Source organism: Callospermophilus lateralis, chromosome 9, assembly GCF_048772815.1.
Source record: "Callospermophilus lateralis isolate mCalLat2 chromosome 9, mCalLat2.hap1, whole genome shotgun sequence".
Taxonomy (NCBI): Eukaryota; Metazoa; Chordata; class Mammalia; order Rodentia; family Sciuridae; genus Callospermophilus; species Callospermophilus lateralis.
In genome coordinates, this window is record NC_135313.1 from 32288988 (window position 1) to 32304566 (window position 15579).

The 15579-nt window shown below is 37.4% G+C and overlaps 1 protein-coding gene across 2 annotated transcripts in view; it reads left to right on the forward strand.

Annotated features, from left to right (window-relative positions):
• Ica1l (islet cell autoantigen 1 like) overlaps window positions 1-11301 on the forward strand; it is a 66117-nt gene extending 54816 nt beyond the window's left edge. Inside the window, exons 10-13 of one of the 2 annotated variants that reach the window (XM_076865820.2) lie at window positions 2887-3147; window positions 6612-6689; window positions 6915-6950; window positions 8560-11301. In XM_076865820.2, coding sequence (XP_076721935.1) covers window positions 2887-3147; window positions 6612-6689; window positions 6915-6950; window positions 8560-8675 — 491 coding nt within the window. In that variant the 3' untranslated portion in view covers window positions 8676-11301. The remainder of the gene's footprint in view (window positions 1-2886; window positions 3148-6611; window positions 6690-6914; window positions 6951-8559) is intronic. The other variant, XM_076865821.2, reaches the window with a different exon arrangement.
• Window positions 11302-15579: the final 4278 nt, after the last annotated feature.

The window sequence follows — 15579 nt, forward strand, 5'->3', positions numbered from 1 at the left end:
CATGAGAAACTCTTTCCTGCCCTTTTCTTATTGTCATAATACAACCAGGCATTGTGGTTTCCCATCTGGCTCTTTCTTAGCTCTTGTGACGGTAATTATTCATAAACAGTCGTTCAAGTTGAGCAGACAGCCACCATCTTGTTCCCAATCCATTTCCTTTATTTCTCTGCATATAAGTGTGACTCTGAAGTCTTTGTTTTTAAATCTAACACCTAGTCAGTCTCATCTGCAGCTTTTGTGGCCTGCCTTCTTGCTGATTTAGGCATCATACTTTCCAATTTCTGTACATGACTCACATCTTTTTGTTGGAAAACAGACATTTTAAATAATACATTTAAGTAACTTTGGGTATTGGTACTCCCCCTCTGAAACTTATTTGCTTGTTCATTTGACAAGAGGTTGAATTCTTTTATTTGAATCTACTCTTCATCTTCCTCCTTCCCCACCCCCAGTAGTGGGACACATTATAAGGTTTAGGTTGGGCCCTGTGATGACAGTTTCAGTAGAGTTCTCCGACAGTCTCTCTCTGACTATACCCAGCTGTCATTTACAGCTGATTGCTCTATTAATTTAAAAAATACCCTTGAGCATAAATTGTTCCACAGATTAAAACAATCAAATATGGACTTGTTCTCAAGGTCAATGTTTGAAATTTGTTCTGATGTTAGCTGGCTTTTTCAGGCAAACTAACTGGCCTACAGTTTAGCCTGAATGTCCAATGCAACCACCAGTTGCTTTTCACAGCCTTCATTATCTAGAGCATTCTTTGGCTTGAACATTTCCATACTTTGTTGAGAATAAAGTTAGTTCTTTTGTGAAGAGGTTAGGAACTATCTTTTCTGTGGTCTGCTTCTCTCCCCTAAAGAAAATCTCTGAGTGAGGGACTGAGCTAGGAGTGGGGACAATGGCATGCTTCTCTGTGATAAACCTGCTGTACAAGTTGAATGCTAGATGAAGAGAGATGACAGGAATCTGAGGTCTTTTTGGCTTCATGAAACTACAACTTTACACACAGGACCAAGTGCTCAGAGCCCTAGCATCCTTAGCTTGCCATGCCTAACTCCAGAGTCTCCATCTGACATGTGGGTCTGGGTGGGAGATGGGAGTCTCCTCTCTTGACTACAGTCATGTGACAGGTTTGACCACAGGCAACTGGGAGCAACCTGTGGAAAGCTGGCATTTTACCCCTCCTGGAAGGTATCCTTTAACTGAGCACTGAGGGAGAGGGAATCCTGTGTTTTGGGCTGTACCAAACTGGAGTGGAATTTCCATCTGGCCAAGTTGGGAGGGATAGGAAGGGAATGGTTCTCAGTTCAAACACCAGAGTCTCCCTGTTCCTCTTGAATTCTAGTACACTAGAACACTGACTAAAACATTGAGTCAAATGTTTTCATATTTTTTATGTCCTTGGGACAATTTCCAGAGACTTTAAATGCTTAAAAAACAAATAAACAGGGCTGGGGATGTGGCTCAAGTGATAGTGCACTCGCCTGGCATGCGTGTGGCCCGGGTTTGATCCTCAGCACCACATATCTAAAAAATAAATATTAAAAAAAATTCTCTCTCACTCTCTCTTTAAAACAAACAAACAAGCTGTGTTTTACTAAGTGTGGCATATTAAAAGCTGGACATGGTGATGCATGCCTGTAATCTTAGTAACTTGGGAGGCTGAGGTGGGAGGATCATGAGTTTGAGGTCAGCCTCAGCAATTTAGCAAGGCACTAAGCAACTTAGTGAGACACTGTCTCAAAAGATTAGAGAATTAAATTAAAAAAAAAAAAACTTTCACCAGTTACACTGAGGTGTAGGCTACTTGAGCTTCTTATTCTGTCATGATGGAAACCCCTTGCTTTCATTTTTATTGATAAGCATTTAAGGGCTACTTTTCCTCTGTTCATTGCTCTTTATGTGTCTTATGGATTATGATAGGAAATACTTTTTCATTGTATTTCAGAAAGTCTGTTCCCCTTTCAACTAAGAGTGTTTCATAGATTTTTAGTTTTATAGCCCTTTTTTAGTTTCATTTTTAAATTATTTCATTTTATTACACTGTAATCAAAGCCTGTTGTATAAAGTTGATCATTTTTTGTGATTTTTTTTTGGGGGGGGGTACTGGGAATTGAACCCAGGGGCCATATCCCTAGCCCTTTTTTGTATTTTATTTAGAGACAGGGTCTTGCCAGGTTGCTTAGGGTCCCTGCATAGTAGGGCTAGCTTTGAACTCTTTTTTTTTTTTTTTTTTAAGTTGTAGATGGACAGCATGCCTTTATTTTGTTTATTTTTATGTGTTGCTGAGGATTGAACCCAGAGTTTCACAAGTACAAGGCAAACGCTCTACCACTGAGCTACAACCCCATCCCCTCGCTTTGAACTCTTGATCCTCCTGCCTCAGCCTCCTGAGCCACTGGAATTACAGGCATGGGCATGCACCATACCCAGCTTTGTGCATTTTCAATGTGTGCTTGAGAAGGTTTGTTTCTAGTCTCAGGGTTTGTGTACATCCAAAATAACCCCCTTATTGATTATGCTGTCTGGGTCTTCTATATCTTTACTCATCTTTTGTCCTCTTAGCTGTGTTTTACTGAGTGTGGTATATTAAAATCTCCTATTGATTTGTTACTATCTCCTTGTTTCTCTTATCATTTTTGTCTATCATAGGTGATAGCTTATTATATATGTAGATATTTGTGTTATATCTTCACTGTAAAAATGTAACCTTTTTGATCTAAATCCTGCCCCCTAACCGTCCCATAAACTAATGATGAAATTGATTAGGAAATTGTTAATAAAATAGGATAAACTTGTTTCATTGTTCTTGTATGTCCTACTGTCATTTCTTTAAACTGGAAAAAAAAAAAAAGGCTTTCTGTTTCTATTTTCAATCAGTGGTTGTGAAAGATTTACCTGTTGATTCATTGGAAGGAGAAGATTTTGAGAAGGAATTCTCATTTCTGAACAATCTCCTAAGTCCTGGTTCTTCAAGTACTAGTGAATCCACCCAAGAATGCCAGACTTCCTATGGGAGCCCCAGTGCCGGTCTCATGTCCCAGGAGCCTTCTGTGGGGTCTGAGCCTCTCGCTCATTCCTCTCGATTCCTTCCTTCACAGCTCTTTGATCTTGGCTTTCATGCTGCTGGAGCTTTCAACAGTGAGTATCTATGAAACATTTTGATACATGTGCCTTATTTTATCTTTGTGAAGCAAAATTATGTACTTGATGCTAGAATGAACAAGGAGATGGATTTTAACTTCAATGCTACTAGATAAAATCTGCAGTCACTCTGGTCAAATGGAAATATATCAAATAGAGTCACCACTGGAATCCGTCAACAAGACTGAAAAGAAAGGCTGTTTTTTTTTTTGCCACCTCCACCAAACCCCCATGTCTTCATCAACTTTCCCAGGTATCTGATTTATAATATTTGGCCTACTAAATTACCCCGGGACTTTTTTTCATCAAGTAGGTGTGTTTTCTTCCAGTGGGTTCAAAGTTGGCAAGAATTTTTTTTTTTTTTTTTTTTTTTAAGAGAGAGAGAGAGAGAGAGAGAGGGAGAGAGAAAGAGAATTTTAATATTTATTTATTTTTTTTAGTTATCGGCGGACACAACATCTTTGTTATGTATGTGGTGCTGAGGATCGAACCCGGGCCCGCATGCATGCCCGGCAAGCGCGCTACCACTTGAGCCACATCCCCAGCCCCCGGCAAGAAATTTTAAAAAAGCTCTGGTGGCTGACTGCAGGGCAGCCTTCTGGGCAAGGCAGCAGGGGTGGAGGATGCTGGAGCAGGCTGAGGGTACAGATCTACCTGAAGAAAGGATCACCTGCTTTGTCACAAGGGCTCCTGCTGCTCACCTGCAACACCACTGTCTAGTGTCCATCTCTGCACCTTGGGAGTCATTTTGCTCCCACATCCTTACTGATTACCAGGTCCTACTCATTTTGTTCTGAAACATTTTTCAAATTTTCCACGCTTCCTCTCTACTCCATGACCAGAGCTATTTAGAGAATCATTTGGTTTCCCAGCTTGCTTCAGGAGAGCTCCTAATAGATCTTCCAGTTCTACTAGTTATTTCCCAAGAAGCAAATTCCAATGTCAGTAGCCTGCTTTAGATTTTCTAAAAATGAAGCATCATTGGCTTGAGGATAAAACCTTTCTGTAATGCATATTCACTTTTTTTTTTTTGGTACTGAGGATTAACTCAGGCCACATAACCACTGAACCACATCCCTAGCCCTATTTATTTATTTATTTTTAGACAGGGTCTTGCTTAGTTGATGAGGCTGGCTTTGAACTCGCAATCCTCAGCTTCAGCCTCCGAACTGCAGGGATTACAGGAGTGTGTCACTGCATCCGTCTGGCCTAGTTTTTATTTTTGACACAGGGTCTTGCTAAGTTGCTTAGGCTGGCAAGAGCCAGTGTCAGTATCTGGCACATCAGGCCATGACAGAAGGTGGCATGGTAAGAAGCACTCAAGGCAAAGGGAAGGTGAGGGCCAAACTTACCTTTTTGTCAGGAGCTTTCTCCTGTGACAATTAACCCACTCCCACCATAAGAGCAGAGCCTTGGGGTTGGGGTTGTGGCTCAATGATAAAAAGCTTGCCTAACATGTGCGAGGCACTGGTTCGATCCTCAGCACCACATATAAATAAACAAACAAATAAATAAATAAAATAAAGGTATTGTGTCCTATAGCATAAGAATTAAAATCAAGAATTAATAAATGGGATGAATTCAAACTAAAATACTTCTCAACAAAAGAAACCATCAATGAGGTGAATAGAGAGCCTACAGCTTGGGAGCAAATTTTTACCACTTGCACATCAGATAGAGCACTAGTCTCTAAGGTATATAAAAAACTCAAAGAGCTCAACACCAAAAAACAACAACAAAAAAAAAACCAAATAACCCAATCAATAAATGGGCCAAGGAACTGAACAGACATTTCTCAGAAGGTGATATACAATCAATCAACAAATACATGAAAATATGTTCAACATCTCTAGCAATTAGAGAAATGCAAATCAAAACTACTCTCAAGATTTCATCTTACTCTAGTCAGAATGGCAGCTATTAAGATACAAACAACAATAAGTGTTGGTGAGGATGTGGGGAAAAGGTACACTCATACATTGCTGGTGGGATGCAAAATGGTGCAGCCACTATGGAAAGCAGTATGGAGATTCCTTGGAAAACTGGGAATGGAACACCTTTTGACCCAACTATTCCTCTCCTCAGTCTATACCCATACTACAGGGACATAGCCACATCGATGTTTATTGTAGCACCATTCACAATAGTTAAACTATGGAACCAACCTAGATGCCCTTCAGTAGATGAATAGATAAAGAAAAGGAGGTATATATACACAATGGAATATTACTCAGCAATAACAGAGAATAAAATCATGGCATTTGCAGGTAAATGGATAGAGTTGGAAAAGATAATGCTAAGTGAAGTTAGCCAATCCCAAAAACCAAATGATGAAATGTTTTCTCTGATATAAGGAGGCTGATTCATAGTGGGGTTGGGAGGGAGAACATGGAAAGATTAGATGAACTCTAGAATAGGGTAAAGGGGCGGGAGGGGAAGGGAAGGGGCATGGGGGTAGAAATGATGGTGGAATGAGATGGACATCATTACCCTAAGTACATGTATGATGACACGAATGGTGTGAATATACTTTGTATACAACCAGAAATATGGAAAATTGTGCTTTATGTGTGTAATATGAATTGTAATACATTCTGTCATATATGACAAATTAGAATTTTTTAAAAAAGGGCAGAGTCTTTACAACCTAGCCATCTTTTAAAGGTCCCACATCCTAATACTATCACCATAGCAATTACATTTCAACATGAGTTTTGGAGGGGACATTCAAATCAAAACATCTTACTCGAGCCTCAGATGATCTCTTTTACACAAGGAAGGACTAGGTAGGATAATCTAAATTCTTTCTAGTGCTGCGTTTCAATGAAAGCATAAATATTTTTCCATGTTGTAACAAACATTTCCCTGTGCTCTATGGAGTTTCCATAATGAAACTTTTAAATTACATAGTGCTTTGTTACTTTGTGTACCATAATCTGGATGAATTTTTTCCTTATTGTTTCTGTTTGTTCACTATTACAGATAATGCTGTAATAAACATATCCATGCATGCACTTTTTCCCTAGTTTAAAAGGGAAAATTAATCTTATTTCCTTAAGATAAATTTCTAGGAATGGAATTAGTAAATCCAAGGGTATAACTATATTATAGGTTTCAACATTCTAACTCTCAGGCCCTCTCTTCCCAATTGCTTTGAACATCTTTCTGTACCTTCTTCATTTTCATTCCACCACCCCAAAACCTACATATTTATTTCAAACCACTTTGAAAATATAAGGATGTCTAACATAATTCTCTCTGGGACTAAACTTGAATGATTGAATAAAATATACAATTGTAGATAAATTTTTAGTTTTATTTTTTTTAAAAAAACCTCTTAGATTACAGAATCTTATTCTGGTACAAAGACTGGAAGATTTATTTTTTTTGCCTTTTCTTGTTTTTCTGATATTACTTTCTACTTGGTTAGCAGTAGATAATTCTTGCTTCCCTCCCCCTAGGCTGGGTCTCCCAAGAGGGATCAGAACATACTGATAACCTGCCAGTGCCTTCACAGAGTCCAAAGAAATTAATGAGATGTAAGTTCTTTATTTTTCCCCACTGCATTACAGTTGAATTTGGATAAACTTAGAAAGGGTCACTTTTATAGTCTTTGCCTCACATGGTTCACAAAAATATTTTGTCAATAATGAGTTAGTATTAAAATGAAAGCTATCCTTCACATTGAAAGCACAGACTACAAATTGTGAACTTGTCATAGTATACTAACTTTTGAACTGTAATCTGTTATATTTTGTTTTCAGGTTCCTTGGCAGTTGATATACCATTAGGAATAAAAGGTGTGTTTTGTTTTGTGTGTGTGGTGCTAGGGATTGAACCCATGGCCTTGTGGATGTGAGGCAAGCACTCTACAAACTGAGCTATATCTCCAGCCCAAAAGATGTGTTTTCTGTTTTTGTTTTTGGCTGTGCTGGGTCCTCACACACACTAGAGGAGCACTCTGCTGTGCACTACACCCCCAGCCCAGAAGATGCTTTTTGATTATAGGATGCCTACTGGCAAAGAATGTATTCAAGCACTTAAGATGACTACCATCTTAATTAGGGGTGTTTGTATTGCCGGAGACTGAACCTAGGGCCTTAGTCATCCAAAGCATGGGTTCTACCACTGTGCTGTACCCATCCCCATTTTTAAAAATATATGTTTTTTTGGGCTGGGGTTGTGGCTCAGCGGTAGAGCACTCGTCTTGCGTGCATGGGACCCTAGGTTCGATCCTCAGCACCACGTAAAAAATAAATGAGTGAAATAAAGGTATTGTATCCAACTAAAAAATAAATATTTTTAAAAAATATATGTGTTTTTTAGTAGTAGTTGGACACAATACCTTTATTTTATTTATTTATTTTTATGTGGTGCTGAGGCTCGCACCGGCACCAAGCACATGCTAGGCGGGCGCTCTACCGCTGATCCATAAACCCAGCCCCTCCCAACCAGTTTTAACACTACTAGTTCCATAATTTATGTCCACATTAGTATGGATACAAGTCTTCAGAACTTTCGCATCACGTCAATCCGAAACTCTGTACCCAAGCAGCAACACTCCCCGTTTCCTCTTCCTTGAGCCCCTGGGAACCACCATTCAACTTTCTCTAAGTTTGATCACTTTAGATACTTCATACAAGTGGAATAATACAGTCTGCTTTTTGGTGACCAGGTATTTCATTTGGTATAATGCCCTCAAGTTTCATTTCATTCATCCTGTAGCACATGACAGGCTTGCAAGGCTGAAGAACATTCCATTGAGTGGGTACACCCTATTTGGTAATCTATTCATTTATAGATCGAATTTTCAAGTCTTATTGATATAATTTATTTCCTTCATTGGTTCTCACTACTCTGCTATAAACAAGAGACCTCTCTTCTTTCCCATTTATTATCAGTACAGATTCATGGTTTTTCAGTGTTTCCTAGTCATTATGTAATCATTTTGGAGTTCAAATTGTTCCTCTGTTGTCCTGTGAAAAGAAAGTTACCTTATCCTAGGGGCTGGGTTGTGACTCAGCGCTTGCCTAGCACTTGCGAAGCCCTGGATTGGATCCTTAGCACCACATAAAAATAAATAAATAAAAAAAAATAGTGCCGTCTATAAATTATCATAAGTGTTTCTAAAATGACTGTAGTAATTATTGCTTGTCATTTTACTCAAGTCTTTTCACAGGGCAGTATGCAATTACTCAATTTTAGTAGAATCAGTAAAGCATAAGGTATCTGCATTATCTTTGCTAATTTATCCTAAAGGAAATATAATTGATTATTATGGTCAGTTTAATTTTTTATTAAAAGAATAATCTACTTCATTATAATTTAAATAATTATAAAGGTGGGACAAAAATATGACTTCAAAAAGTTGAAATTCTTTGATGTGTTTCCTTTTTTCTTTTTTAATAGCCCCCAACAGTGGTAACCAAGACATGTCAGCCTGGTTCAATCTATTTGCAGACTTGGATCCACTTTCAAATCCAGATGCCATTGGACACTCAGATGATGAACTTCTTAATGCTTGACTGAAATTATAATGTCATTTTGGGGGTCTTTAGACATCAATTTTGCAACATATTGCTTTTGTGAAAAGGTTTATATTGCAATCCACACACAAAAGCATGGTGTTGGTGAATATAACACCTGTCAGCTGACTTTAGACAGATGGTAAGGTCCACATTTGAATAGATTAAGTATATCTGTAGTATCTTGGATTTGCAGAGGTTGATACTATGTGGAAAATTTTAGAAACCACTGAGTCTGCAATTTTTAGATACCAAAATCTATGTCAAAATGACAGGGTAATTCTGCCAAAAAGGACTTGGGATTATTCCTCTTGAAAGTGTTTTTAAGTTGCCCTGCTGGCTATGAGAATTCTATATGTGAATAAAGGACAGCATGTAAACTGGGTTGTGGTTTGGGGTTGGTTTTTAAATAAAACAGGAAGTGGATTTCTGTTGTGGAAAATAGCACTAGACCAGCTTTGTCTTTGATTAGAAAGGTAGAGTAAGCTTTGAGAACTCAATTTGCTTTAAAGAAATCAGAGAAACTTGTACTTGTTTTTCTCCATTTGGAGGCTAAAATGTAAAGTTACCTTTCGTTTATACAAAATCATGGACACCCCTAATTCATTTATTAAATTTTCATGGGGGAAGTAGCAAGATGATTAATTTGTCAAGCTTATCCTCTGTAGAAATGAAAAAAAAATCTACCCATTTCATAAACCACAAGAATATGCAGCAAGATTCAAGACATTGTACAAATATCTTTAGGCCTGATTTTTCACATATTGCTATAGAGTAATATGCAGTATTCATTTTCTTCCTGAAAAGAAAACAAGATTTGCTAACAAACTGGCAATGGTATTCCTGAAATTACTTAAAAACTTCAATTTTAAACACCTTATCCTTATACATATTTTGCAATAGTTACCCCATATTTCTTAACACAATTCAACCCAGAATATTTTCTGGCGGAGACACAGAAAACTCTACATGATCAATAGAGGAGTGTCCTATTTTTGCACTGCTCCCTTTCTGTGGGAGACATCATCTGAGGCTCTCTTTGATTATTAAGCAAAAACTATTACTTAGTTTTAGAACCTAAGTTCTGGAGGTAAAGCTATTTAATGGAAGTTAGTGAAAGCTGGTGAAAATATAGCTACTGTACACACATCGCTCAATTTCCTTTTTTTCCCCCCTGCCCTTTAGTTTTGAGGCAATTTTCCAACTGTTTTATCTTTGCCAATCAATGCATTGCAACACCATAAGAAGACATTTTCATTAAGTTGTTCACAGTAGCTTTCATGTGCTTCTCATTCTAAACAGGCTTATTTAGAAGAAAGCTGCTGGTAATGTCGAAGTCATTGTATATGGTAAACATTTTTAAGGAATGGACTGGAGTAGGTAAAATGCAGCCCACCTCCCATCCATAGCAGTCTGGCCTACGTACAAAGTTAAATGCCCAGGAGCTCTCTAGAAAACCTCTACTATGGCCAACAACTGCACAGGCCAGAAAAACCTTATCCGAGGGCCAGAAACATGGACTCAGGAAAAGAGTATGAAATCTTTCCTAGTATCTTTTCACATTTTTCCTATATTTATCTGTTTTTAATGAGCTTTATTATCTCTACAGAAGCATTTTTTTAATTCTTCCTTTTTAGTCAGTGAAAATTTTCAGAATGCAGAAGTCATTATTTTGCCAAGATTTAATCACCAAGATAATGATTATGAATCACAATCTAAATTCTATGCCCACAGTGACTCATGCTTTCAACTAACTTTCAACTTTGATTGCCTCAAAAAAATGCTAATTTTTATTGTCTTAGGTTTGTGCCATCTTACTCAGCAGTAGTAGCCTAACACATTGGTGTGCAAGTATTAGTAGTACATGTCTCTCACATTCATGGAAAGCAGTCCCCATCACCTGGTATAAACAAAGATACTTCAATGAGTTGGAAAACCAGTGGTCTCTACAAACCAGAAGCTTAAATCCCACACAGTTCATGTGAAGGGATAACAACCTCAATTTTCCAAGAGCAAATGTGACCCCACATTGAAATGTCAAAGGGTTTCTGTTGTTCAGCTGTTTCCTTTTTCAACAGAGCATGTAGTTTGCCATTTAACCCAGAAGCAACACTAACTGCCTCAGCAAATTTAATCTAGAACATTCATTCAAATAAGAATGAATCAATCCTAAACCTAGGGTAGAGCAAGACTAGCTCTTTCAAAAGGGATACCTTTTATATTAAGTGAGGGAAAAACCTATCTTCTGCTTTCTACCAGATGATAATGCATTGAAGCTTAGAAAAGCCCCCAGCAGAACTAAAATTTAACTTTTTTTTTACAGTTTATAGGAGAGGCAGGAATACCAAGGCATAAGATCACATATCATTGGAACTTTGTATTTTTTAAAAATCTTTCTTTTAATTGCAGAACATAGCTCTAAAAAGATTAGAAACATACTATTTAGACAAAATAGGTTCTAATATTTGCACACTGAAAAAGAAGTTTTTGTATTTCAACTATGGATACTTATTTCACATAACTGTCTTTATAGATCATCTAGAAATGTAAACGTCTTAGAGGAATAGAACAAAGGAAATTTAAATGTGCTTTATTTTTCTGAGCCTCTTTTAATAAAGATTGCAAGGTGGCATAAAACAAAGAAGTTTGTTTCCTGAAATGTTCGATACAATCCAATTTTTGTTTCCCTATTTTAAAACATGGGTTTCACCTCAGGGTTTCACAAATGAAATTGATAAGAATGAAAACAGAATTCAGAATGACAATAAAACCACAGCAATTCATGTTAACAATTCATGTTAGCAATTCAATTGTTAAGACTGATTTACCTCAAACTGAGGGGGGGTTGTCTAAGGTATGGGAAACAAAAGAGTGTGTGTTCTCTGTATAAATACTTTTAGTAACAAATTCTCAAACTTTTGAGCCTAGAAGTAACCAATGAAATATAAGCCATAGTATTTAACTTAATTTACTGAAGGCAGGAATTTTTTAAAAAGAGGGTGCCAGAACCGATCCAGGTATTTCTGTCATCCGTAGTATTGGCAGGGCCCTCTAGTCTTTCCTCTGAACAATGAAGCAGCCCATAATCTTGGAACATAGAAATTAGGAAGGAACTAAAACTTTACAATTTTCACTAATTCAGTAGTACTGAAAGCAATACAGTAGTAAGGAATTTAAATGGCAAAGAAAACCTACCAAACAGGTTGGGGTGAAAAATTATTCGAATCATATCCAGAAGCCCAACATAAAATACATTCTTCTAGCTTTCACATACCATTTAAAAGAAGACTTAGAGACTTCAATAAAAACTGTCCATGGTATTTGTGTGTGTGTGTGTGTAGTGCTGGCAATGGAATCCAGGGCCTCATGCATGCTAAGCAAGTGCTTTGTCACTGAGCTGCCACACAACCCTGTCCTTGGCATTTCAAGTCAAGACATGGTTCTTTACTCAGTGGTGTAAATAGACCAATCGTTGGCCAAAGAGTGAATGCAAGATGAAATAAAGGTGGGGCTGGTGTTAATGGGTAAGATTTTGTAGTGTACATTTTTGCATTTATATTGTACGCTTTAAAACTTCTTGCTGCCTCAACCTTCCCACAAACAGGCTGTGAGCACCTGGGCCAGGAAAGCAGGTGCACCAGTGTGATACAGGCGTCCCCTGTCAGGAGTTTCCTATTCTTCATGACCATTATTAGAAACACTTACACACTGAAATCCCCTCATACCTTTTCTGGTGTATTTATTCCTGCTCCCAAGGTACTTGCCCATTTGTCTTGGCCTCTTTGTTTCCACCTGCTTGGTAAAGCACCTCCCCTCCGATGGTGCTGTCTCCCAGGTGACCCGCTTGGTGTGCTGTGACTGTCTCTTTCAGACCTGTGAATAAACCTTTTTGGTTTTGTTTTGCTTTCTGTCTCTCCTATCTCCTCTTGTGACTGTACCTTACTACCATCTAAAAAAGTCAAAACAGAAGTTCCTTTCTTCCCATTTCAAAGTAATATACCTACAGCCTTGCTGTGCATAAAGAAAACACTATTAACATCACTATTAATACCATATATTTTATGTTCTATAGTACATTGAGGCACATTTGTTGCACTGTGATCCAGCCTTTTCATTGTCTTTGCTCCCCAAAATGGACAGACTATGTTGAGATTTAAAATTTACCTTTAAGGCTGGGGGATGTAGTTCAGTGGTAGAGCGCTTGCCTAGTATGTGCAAGGTCCCAGGTCAATCCCCAGTGCTGGAAAAAAATTAAAAGAATAAAAATTACCTTCAGGTCTTTCTCAACAAGTCAGGCAAAGGAAAGTACTTACCAAAAATGATTGTAGTTAGTTTCTACCTCTTTAACTTAAATCTCTCCCCAGATTTAAAAAAAAATTAATTTATGCAGTCATAGCAACCTTAAAAACTAGAGAAGCTAAGGATGTAGCTCAGTGGTGGAGCATTTGAGGATTTGTCACTAAATTCCTTAGTCAGGAACTGCCCAACCAGTTTCCTTTCTTTGGCCTTCTGAGCAAGGCTGCCAACACCTATAGCAAAGAGAACCACAAAGGAAAACAAACAGGGCAACGACCTAATGACACAATCTGCAATGATACCAAGACCTATTATTTTACCAATGTCACTGGTACAGAATAAAGAGCACAAGGCTTAGTGGTTAAGAAGAGTTCTGGAGTCAGACTTCATTCAAAAACAGGCTTTGATATTCTCCAGATGTCTGTTACTTAACCTAATTCCAATTTTGTTGTAAGGCAGTGAAAATAGCAGTCCCTGAATTCATAGGTTTATTGTAACAAGTGCTTGCACCTGGCAAGCTATTCATAAGCATTACCAATCTTTAGTACAATCTGCCAACACCTTGAGTATATTATGCTTTACAAGCTAAAATCCATTTTATGGGACTTTAGATGACCAAAACCCCGTGGTTTTTTTGTGGAATGAATAAACTTACCTGGCAAAATACAGGGGAAGATAACTAATGTTTGCTTGTAGTTTTTTAAGTTATTTTCATATTAACCACTCAATTTAAGTGACAGCACTATTGTCATCATTTCATCACATAAATATAGAAAAACTAAGGTACAAAGAGAGTTGTTTCTTGCCTTGAATCCATGGTCATTTATCAGTAGAGCCTGGACTGGTACCCAAACTGTGCCCCTAAATCCAGAACCTTCTGTTTCTCATTGAATCATCTGAATGATCTCAAAAATAGCTGCTTAAGACACGGGATTAAAGTTGGTGCTTACACTCCTGTTTTCTAGCATAACAACTTCCATGACGCTCTTCTGCAAAATATGATGGTTAAGCAGGACTAATCCACATTGGTGAATTTATGGAGGTAAACTGTTAGTTTGAAGATGAAAATACTGAGGCTGGTTGCAGTGGCACACATCTGTAATCCCAGCAGCTTGGGAGGCTAAGGCAGGAGGACCCAAAGTTCAAAAGCAGCCTCAGCAACTTACTGAGGCCCTAAGCAACTTAACAAGACCCATCTCTTTTTAAAAAAAGGATTGGGGATTTATAGCTCAGTGGTTAAATGCCTCTGGGTTCAATCTCTGATACCATTTAAAAAAAAAAAAAAAAAAAAAAACCTGAAAGACAAGTATTCTGTGTGTGTTTTCGTAAGACCAGCAGTTTTGGAAATACTAATAAAAGAAAGTGGAGACAATGTCTTGAAGACTCCAAGTTTCTTCTCTGCATTATGATACTAGACCATCACAGAAGTTGTATCTAGAGCACTATTTTTCCTATCATTTTAATTATAATCCTAAGTAACACACACTTTTTACATTACAATCTGGTACATGTGTAAGAATCTCTCTTAAGTTTTACACACACACAAATACTCTCCTTTTATATGAATATATTGTTTTCTATCCTGCTTCCTTTTTAAAAAAGTTGATTGGACCCATTTAATTCATTTCACTTTGAAAAACACTGAACCATAGAGATGCAAAGTTTACTTACTGGTATGATCATACCATGTCCTACTATAAATTTTCAGAAATATTTGAAAAGCATACCTAATCTTAACAAGGGAAAAAACTCTGATATTTGATACTTCAGCAGGAAAATGCTATGAAGAGAATATCAAAAGTATTTCACATATTTGCTCCTCTCAACCTCTTCAAAGAAGTGAAGAAGACCAAAGGAAAGAAACAATGTGCCAATTTGATTCTCCTTGCATTTGGTACTAATAAATTATATACATTAGTTATCTCCAAATTAACTTTTTCCTTTAGAAATTATGTGGGTGTGTGAGTATGTACGTACGTGTGTGTTTTTGTGTCTCTAATTTATTTTGGAAGTATTGAGGATTGAACCCAAGGCCTCTCACATGCCAGGCAAGTACTCTACCACCGAGCTACATCCCCAGCCTAGAAACAGTTATTAAAAATTTATAATGCAGTGGTTTGATGACCAAATTACTTTCAGGTAAAACATACCTGGGCTTTCTAAGTGATTACAGGTTGCTGTTAATTGGGTTCATCTAACCAGCTCTCCTCACCCCAAACAACTGTCTTGTATATATAAACCACTGAAACAGAGGAAGAATATGATTTAATAAAAAAAATTTGAAAAACCCTCTTTATATACTTTAAAATGAAACCGACTACTCAGCTAAATCATCTCTAATAAACTATGAAGTACTGAATTACTTGTAAACAAATATATCTGTTGGTATGCTTACATTTTGATGTTTGCTTAGCATCTACCATAATGATCAGATACCTTTGATTCTAGAGCAAGTAAGGGTAACCAGGGAACCTGCTGCTTAACAAACACATTTTTGTATCAATTTGTGAAAAACAACATACATACTGTTTATGATGTCAGACTAGAAATGTCTGAAAGGAAATCTAATTTTGAGACACTATTCATAAAAATACAAAGGAAAAAAAAC